The sequence below is a fragment of the Nanorana parkeri genome, unplaced genomic scaffold (assembly GCF_000935625.1).
Source record: "Nanorana parkeri isolate BGI_ZX_2015 unplaced genomic scaffold, ASM93562v1 scaffold122, whole genome shotgun sequence".
Classification (NCBI taxonomy): Eukaryota; Metazoa; Chordata; class Amphibia; order Anura; family Dicroglossidae; genus Nanorana; species Nanorana parkeri.
Genome location: NW_017306390.1, coordinates 432,193 through 441,463, shown reverse-complemented (window position 1 = coordinate 441,463; position 9,271 = coordinate 432,193). Strand labels below are relative to the sequence as shown.

At 41.3% G+C, this 9,271-nt stretch overlaps 1 protein-coding gene across 3 annotated transcripts in view; it reads left to right on the top strand.

Moving 5' to 3' along the window:
* The window catches only part of MID1 (midline 1), a 169,685-nt gene that overhangs the window by 122,482 nt on the left and 37,932 nt on the right, over positions 1 to 9,271 (top strand). For all 3 annotated transcript variants that reach the window (XM_018553510.1, XM_018553513.1, XM_018553512.1), the window contains exons 6-7: positions 486 to 613; positions 2,790 to 2,933. In XM_018553510.1, the coding sequence (XP_018409012.1) occupies positions 486 to 613; positions 2,790 to 2,933 (272 nt within the window). The remainder of the gene's footprint in view (positions 1 to 485; positions 614 to 2,789; positions 2,934 to 9,271) is intronic.

Genomic DNA, 9,271 nt, shown 5'->3' with positions numbered 1-9,271 from the left:
TCTAAATTGATGACCTGTGGGGGCTTTTAAAGCGTCTTTTATTGACTTTTTGGGGTACTGCAGTTTTTCGCCGTTTCACGGTCGCACGCAATTTGTAAACTGGGCATGTTGGGTATCGTTTTACTCGTTGTAACCTCATCTTTTATATTTCATTAAAAAAATGGGTAATTTGTTGTGGTTTTGGGGCATTTAATTAAATTTGTCACTAAATTTTGGGGTTTAATAAGGAGTTGCGCTAATATTGCGCAACATAAAAATTTTCAACTACCACCATTTTATTCTATAGGGTCTTGGCATTCAGAAAATATATAATGTTGGGGGGTTTTATGTCATTTTCAGGCCTAAAATGTGGAATATAACATGGGTGCAAAAAATGAAAAAAGGGCCTCAGTCATGAAGGGGTTAAACACTGAAAAATACATCATGTTACGCTGTGCATAGGTAACATCATTTTCTGTATTAATCATTTTGTTTTGTCATTCTAGAGTTTCAATGGCAACAGCATCGTCTCAAGTGCTGATCCCAGAGATCAACCTGAATGACACCTTTGACACATTCGCTTTAGATTTCTCCAGAGAGAAGAAGATGCTAGAATGTCTTGATTATCTCACAGGTAAACTGCCGGTCAGCTGTTATTAATTTAATCATTCAAATGATGTAAGCTAATCATGATTCACTTCACTGGACTGCACTTTGTCATGAGGACGGGATAAGAGACATTGTTACTTCAAGGGTGCATTCAAATTAGAAGTTCTGTGTGTGTCATTACTCATTGATTACAGCTACACCTACATTACTTTGCAAGCAGGAAATTCATAATAAATCCTCTATTGAATGGACATCCTGTAGATTGTATCTGTTACAGGAGCAGGTTCTATCAGAATGTGATGTGTATAGGGCCTAAATACAGTCTGACATCTGTCGTATTGGAGTTTAGCAGGTGTCTGACGTGTGTGTTTTCAGGCTGCATCTAGAGCTGGTTTTCTTCTCATTGTGAAGAAAAGTCTATACTAAAGAGTACAATGACTGAGGTCATGATGCTTTCTAATGCGAGGCGGCTCTAAGATGTTTAGGGTGAATACAGGAGAGTAGAAGGAAATAAATAAGAGCACCACACCCCATGTTAGAGGTCCAAAAGTATGTTATTTGAGATGTAACAAGCAAATGCTTTTCGGCGCCACAGCATTTCGCCTTATTCAATCTTTAAAGTTAACTCTTAATGCATTAAAGAACCTTAACTATAAACAAAAATGCAGCTTATTTGTGTATCATTCAGCTATAGATCTTCAAATCATCTCTGAATTTGTGCTGAAACTGTAAAGTAGCCACCACTCCAAACACTCTCCCGTGATGTACTACAATCTCACGTTTGGTGTACTAATTTGTATTAAGATTGAAGTCCATGAAAGGAGCAAGCTTGGAGCAGTGACTACTTTACAACACACACAGGGAACATGGGGAACAAAAGTAGCCATCATCCAGAAGGAAGGACAGTGTCAGCATGAATTCAGAGATGATTTGAGGATCTACACCTGAGGATCTACCAACCAATCAGGAAATGATTGGTTGGTTAATCCAAGGTAGGTGAACATTAGTTTTGCAGTAAACATTCACCTCCCTAAAGTGCTCAACCCCATTGAGTAGTGAATGCACTACATTAAGGGCCTGTTCACACCGGGTCCGTGTGTTACTCTCAACACTTGCAGCTTGGAAGGTGCGTTTGGGGTGCTATTCAAATGAATGGCAATGCACTGTTAATGCACCAGTGTGAACGGGTCCTAAAACCATACATATCTACACACATTGTAAGCCAGATAAATTATTCGTTGGTCAGATCATGTCCACACATCTGAAAGTCTTCTAATGCCCATGCCTAGTTCTGGCCATAAACAGCTTGAATTTCAGTCCTCCAGCCTGCAGGCTGAACGAAAGAAATCAATCAATTACCTATCCACGCTAACAGCGTAGATGGAGGATTCTCCACTGCTACAGTTTTTGACACAGCTGCCTGAATGCGTGAACATTGACTGCATTTGATAAGGTGCAGTTGTTTAGCCAATCCATTTCCATCCATCTTGGAGCAGTGGTGCTACTTTACAACACACTCGGGGACCACGAGGACAAAAGTAGCCACCCTCCAGGAGGAAGGACAGCGTCAGCACCAATTCAGAGATGATTTGAGAAGCTACAGCTGAGTGATACACAAATAAGATACGTTTTTGTTAATCGTTAAGGTACTTAACTGTATTTTTAGGTTTTATCTCCTGAGTTTAGTGTCACTTTAAGTGCTGGTATAAAAAGAATAATTATTCATTGGTTAAATGGAGGGTGATTCAACTTGGAAGCTGGCTGCAGTACAGCCAGCTTCCAAGCTTTGCAGTACAAACAGCAAAAGGTTTTCCCAGCACACTCACAAGCCATCATGCAAAAAAACTTGTCTCACCGCTAAGGTTAAAAACAGAGGTTTAGATTAGTGAAAATAGTGTAACAGTAACTCTTAATTGGTTACTACAGGTTCAGGGGCATCCCCAGGCATGGTGTCACCTTCTGATCAGTAGTTCTGAGTTTGATCTGACTTCACTTGCTGCATGCTTGTTCCAGGTCAACCTATAAAAGTATTGAAGCCAGAGACAGCCAAGTAGCTAACTTTTTCAGATAGAAGTTAGTAATGACAGTTGTTTTATTTCTCTTGATAAAGGTGTACTTTACGTTTCCCTTGCTCTTTTAGTAGTATGTAAATAGGGCTAAATGGATGAAAATATTAATGTTATTATTATATTTTTTGACAGCTCCCAGCCCTCCTGTGATCAGGGAAGAACTCTGCACAGCATCTTATGACACGATTACTGTTCACTGGACATCTGACGATGAATTCAGTGTTGTTTCCTATGAGCTTCAGTACACCATATTTACAGGACAAGCCAATGTTGTCAGTAAGTATGCCTATGTTCATGTATTGCCTCACTGGTCATGATTTTATATGAAATTGCTGAATTAACCTCTATGTATAATTATACTCCTGTATTGTGGATAAAGGTATTACGTGAATTGGTGGAATTCGTGTCATGACATAAGTTTTTAAATAAAGCTTAGTGTATTTCCAGCTTTGCAGACATTTCATATAACCCCTCTATACTGTATGTTTGTTATGTGTTCCCATTCACACAGCATACCTAAAACTATTTGTATAAATATTTCTTGCCTTTTAGATGTTTTGTTGCAGTAGGCAAAATGGCTGGATCCAAGCCAGCACAGTGCAGACAGGGTTAACACAAAGCTCTCACACCCCCTCCTAACATTACAAAGAAGCAAAAGGAAAGTAAAGTTTAGCAAGTAAAAAGCAATTTTAAATTGCTAAAACATGCAACAAATATAAAATAGGTGTTATCTCAACTTGGCTGCAACACTGTTAATACACTTTAGACTATGAAGTGAAATCACTCCTGATAATCTCAGCATACCCCTACACCAGACCTGGGCATTTTATGGCCTGTGGGCCAAACCCACTTCTACCTCTCCAAAAATGCATTTATTTTTTTTTAAAGTATACCACTAATTGGAAGGCCAAACATAAGAAAAACATCACATCACAGGTGTACAGCATTCACTGGCATAACATGCATACTTGCTCTGTGGATGGCGATAAAGCAACCCTAAATTGCCTTAGCAGGTAGAAAACAGCCGGAGACTAGAGGGTGCGATTCAGTGCTGACTTCAAGTCCCTTTCATGGTTGCAGGAAAATATGCACCCTTGTAGACCAGGCAGGCCAACTGGGCAGCTAGGAACTAGAATGTTGCTATATAACGAAGCAAGTGCTTTATGAGAAACAAAAAAATTGTAAAAATCACTTGCACTTTTTAATTTTTATAAGGTCTTTGGCTTCACAGTTTTTTTATTTACTGCTTTTGCTGGAGTGTACCAAGGGAGCTAGTAGGGTTATTTCTTGGCATATCAGCACTTATTAATAGCAGTCAGTTGGGTGCCAGTTTCTTTTCTGTGTTTAAGCTAGCCATAGATGGGCAGATGTCTTAATTGCAGTGCCTGAATCACCACCTCCTCCTGACTGGCACAGTGTGAGCTTCTCATTGACATGAGGAACTTTTCAGTTAAGGTAGACGGATCCAAAATGTTGTAAATAATAATAAGCACTTGTAGTACACAGGAGTGTGTTGTATACTATCCTAGTCTAAGGGCCGATTTTCACCATATGTGTTGGGGCTGCACTGGCCATTGTGTCCAGCGCAACCACAACACAAGCTGGGATCGGCACTGTGTTGGGCAACGCACACCAGCCAGACACACGCACAGTGCAGCGGCTGGTGTGAATTGGTCCTAAAACAGTTTGATTCGCACCGTACATACATATTAGTAGGGGTATAATCTGGGTATTTATTACCACTCCTTAGCTAGCCATACATGGCTTAAATTTTGGGCAGTTCTTGTGAATTCACCAAAATTCAAGCCATGAGTGTCCCTGTTGACACCACCCGACGTTTACTGCAGTCACTGTTCAGGTATTCGAACAGCTAGAGGTGGTGGCTGTCAGAACACAGTAGCCAGCAGGGAAAATGTGTCCATCCATGCTGTTTAGCATGGATTTAGGAATCAAGAGATTTCTCTCGTTCAACCCACTGGGCTAAAGAAGAGAAATCTTTACGTGTATAGAGAGCTTTAGTGACATCTGACTCGCATCTTCCATTCCATGGTCTTCCCTCACTCCCTAAAGCTGAAATCCTGCCTAAACAAATATTGTGTAACTACCAGAGCCATGTGTATTCTTGCTTAAATCTTGGTATGCTTTGTGTAATTCTTCCAGATCTATAAGACAGTAGGAAACAACTTCTGCACTTTGCAGAAGTTTCCTGGAATTGAGACCGGTTGCTACTGCTCTCACTCCTGGTCTTGTATACACCCCCCACACCCTGTAGTTTTCAGAAGGCAACTGTGGTGGAAGGACTTGTTGGGTCCTGCCCTCAGCTTTGCTTTCTGTACAGGCTTTGTAATATGGTGATGCGGTCACCCCTTCTTTTCACAAAGTAATATCTCAGTTTCCAAAGGCATTTGGTGCACACACATTGCAGCTTTAAAGAAAGAACCACCCACTTAAAGTTTTATTAAGGAGATGTGGAGCAGAAATGGGCAATGAATGACTATACCACCAGTGTGAACTGGGAGCACACAGAACCTCTGCAGTGCTTGTAGTATGCACTGGTTGCAGGAAGTTGTTCATTCAATGTTTTCTTACACTAAAATGTCCAAGTATGATATGGAGCACTGCTCATCGGCTCTGCCCCCTATACACGTTACACAATGTTGTCTAAGGTGAGACCCTAATTTAAAGAAGATCTCCAGGCAAAATGTTATTACCCCTGCAGAGTGGCTACCCTCGCATTGCAAGGGTTACCTGCTCGTTTTGATCTACGGCTGCAAATAACCGTTATACGCACCTCATCTTTGAAACCGGCTTGCTCTTAGACCAGTTCTTCCACCCTCTCTCCCCCTCCACTGCAACACTCTAAGGTACCATAAATCATCACATCCTATACACTGTGTATAGAATTGAGGATGCTGAGGAACATTCCAATGCTGCAGCGTACAAGCAGGCAAGCGTCAGTGACTAGTGAAGCAGGGAGCCGGCTCATCAGTTCAGGTATAACGATTATTTACAAGTATAACTTTTTTTTAGACAAAAATTAGTACTTAACCCTTGCAGTGCGGGAGTAGCCCCACTGATAGGGTTAAGAACACTTTTGCCTGGAGGTCTTCTTTAAGTTCGTGGTAGGTGTACCCCTGGAGCTGATAGATGCAATGATTCTTATATTTGTATAGTTTTTAGCTCCTAACTTTTTTTTTTACTAAATAATCTTAAATATCTGCTTTAGTAACATAATTTTGCATGTATGAGGGTTAATGCTGTCATGATTTTGCATTTTACTTTTAATTTCAGAAGCAAGCCAAAGACTAATTGCTTAATTATTGAATGATAAATGAAACGCGTGTAGACAAGTATTCCTGATATTCAAAGTATGTGTTAATCAGATTTTCTTCTTGGGATGTGCTAATTGCTAGACTTTGAGGCTTGCACAGTAGGAGGCTGTCACCCACCACTCTCCACTTTAATTACTGCACTGTGTATCATCTTTTGAAATATAAGATAATTAAGGAGATGGAAGGATAATTAAATGGAAGTTGACATTTCTCACACAGGCGTTAAAACAAATAGATGGCAAAATCAAATATAGATCAAGCAGAAAATATATTTCCAGAAAAAGCCTTATGTTTCTGCTGTAGTTTTTAGTAGCCCGAGTAAATTATAGCAAATTTACAATTTACATGACAGCTTAAGCTTTCTTAGTTCTCCACTTACACCCTTAATTTAAAATGTAGTTTTGTTTAAATTAAATGACTGAACATGAAACTGGCAGTATTCTTTAATATAAACAAGTTTGTCCTCTGATGCTACTCGTAGTCCATGCAGGTGATTTTCTTTTATCCTTAAAGAACACCCTTTTTTTTTAAATTATTACTAACCCTTGCTGTGGGGCTACCCCCACACTGTGAGGGTTAGCTGCTCGTTTGTGTCTAGGTTAAAACAAAAAAACAAAGTTATGTTCACCAGATCCTTCGAGCTGGCTTCTTCTTAGACTGGTCCTTCCAACATCTCTCCCCCCAGGAGGCAGGGGAGGGGGCGGGCACAGATGGCTGTGGCTCTAGAGAGGCAGAGCCAGCTGTCAATCAGACAGCAGGGTGGATCCCAACATTATATTTCAATTAAACATGCTGAACCTCTGGCTTTACTACTTTCTAAGTCACTGTCTCAAAAAAAGTAGGGATGCACAGGTACCAGTTAACTCACCAGAGTCGATACTTGGCATTTTCATGGGAACTACTAGGGTTGCAGGGTTGGGCCCTGGTGCTCCACCACTGTTCTGAAATAATTAGTCTGTATTGTTTTAGAAAAACTGTCACATGACACAAAACAAAATGTATCAGTAATTGGTATCTTTGAGTACTTGGACAAGTATTAGTACTTCTACTTGGTCTGGAAAAATTGGTGTATCCCTAATAAATAAATATATACAACAAATCATACACTAAAACAGGGATGCACAGATCCCAGCAGCCCCGTAGCCAATGCTGCTTAAAAATGGCAGCTGCGTCCTAACTTTTGAGTTTTTCTCTAGTCTAGTCTTGGAGCTGAAAAAGTATCAATACTTGTACTTGTACCAAGTATGGTACTTGGTATCTGTGCATCCCTAAAAAAAAACTATTCAGCAAAGCTGGAGAAGAATCAAAGGTACCTATACATATACTTTTTTGGCCACAGAAGTACATTTACTAAGGGGTCTATTCACTAACCTGCCGCAGCATGTTCGGCCCGACCCGAATTGCAGGAGGAGTTCGACTCAGCCGATCCAACATCTGGATCGGCTAAGCCGAACCACCGGCAGGCTACTCGCTGCTGTTCGGTCATATTATCAGGATCCACCCCGCTGCCTGATTGACAGCTGGCTTTGCCTCTCTAGAGCCAGAGCTAGCTGTGCCCGCCCCCTCCCTGTCTGTCCCTCCAATGAGCACTGGAGGAACAGAGGGGGAGAGGGGGATCCCTGACAGTCATTGCTCTCTGCAGGGAGAAGCCGTGAGCTGACCAGTGGTTTGTGTTCACTTAGTTCTTCAGCTATAGAGCCCAAACTATTGGAAAGAGTACATTTTACTCCCCCAATAGTTCTTCTTTAAATAATTATCCTGACCCTCTTTTGAAATGTGGAAATTGAGGATTTATTCCTTTAAAGAACAATATTTTTCTGCTTTATTGTTTGTATATTAATCATTACAGACTTCTTTGGCCCACAGAGTCATTTTCTTTGCTACGTAAACTCCTTCATACCAGCTGTTAACAGCACTTTAGAAAAATAACACCAATTAAAATAAAAATAAACCCAGCAGTAATAATTAAGATGTATTTATAAAATTCCCTTGTGTTTAAAGGGTCTGTTTCTACTATACTGTTCTCAGTAATTAAAATAAAATGAGGATACCTTTCCCACATCTTCATGTCTCCATTAATGCATTAGAGAGTAACAGAATGTGACTACCTGTACCTAATATAACTATTGCAGCAAGAAAGGATGTTTCAAGATAGGATTTTTTATTTAGCAAAAATTCATTATAAACATGATTAACATGTATAGTCAGTGGCGTAACAACCGGGGGTGCAGCAGGGGCGCGGGCCCCGGGCGAAAAGTGAAGGGGGGGCGCCGGCTAAATGCCGAAAGTGACATTTTCCTGCCGTTTTGCCGGCGCGGCCGTGATTCCTTTCATCCCCGCTGGGACACAGAGCAGTGCCCAGCAGGGATGAAAGGAATCAGAGAGAAAATGACAGCCGGCCGAGCGCTCCGGGACGAGCGCTGTGAGCGGCCGGTGTCTTTCCTCCCACATCGCTCGACCGCTTATCACAGTGCAGCAGAGCGGTGTGGGGCGGAGACAGCCAGCGCTGTCACAGGAGGCTGGGCTCTCCTCTTGCAGCCTCCTGTGACAGTGTGTGTCAGAAAGGAGAACGGGTACAAGCACTCAGTGATCAGTAATCGCTGAGTGTTTGTACATAATTGAGGACCTGGTATGTATACTATATCCTCAATTATGAATGAACGGGAGTGATTACTAATGCAACTTAAAAGGTGAAACTAATATATGAGATAGACTCATTACATGCAAAGCAAGATAGTTCAAGTCGTGATTTGTCATAATTGTGATGTTTATGGCTTACACCTCATGAAAACCCCAAATCGACAATCTCAGAAAATGAGAATATTGTGAAAAGGTGCAATATTCTAGGCTCAAAGTGTCCCACTCTAATCAGCTAATTAAGCCATAACACCTGCAAAGGGTTCCTGAGCCTTTAAATGGTCTCTCAGTCTGGTTTAGTAGGAATCACAATCATGGGAAAGACTGCTGACCTGACAGTTGTGCAGAAAACCATAATTGGCACCCTCCATAAGGAGGGAAAGCCCCAAAAGGTAATTTCAAAAGGGATGTTCCCAAAGTGCTGTATCAAAGCAAATTAATAGAAAGTTATGCGGAAGGGAAAAGTATGGAAGAAAAAGGTTCACAAGCAGCAGGGATGACCGCAGCCTGGAGAGGATTGTCAGGAAAAGGCCATTCAAAAGTGTTGGGGACTTTCACAAGGAGTGGACTGAGGCTGGAGTCAGTGCATCAAGAGCCACCACACACAGACGGATCCTGGACATGGGCTTCAAATGTCGTATACCT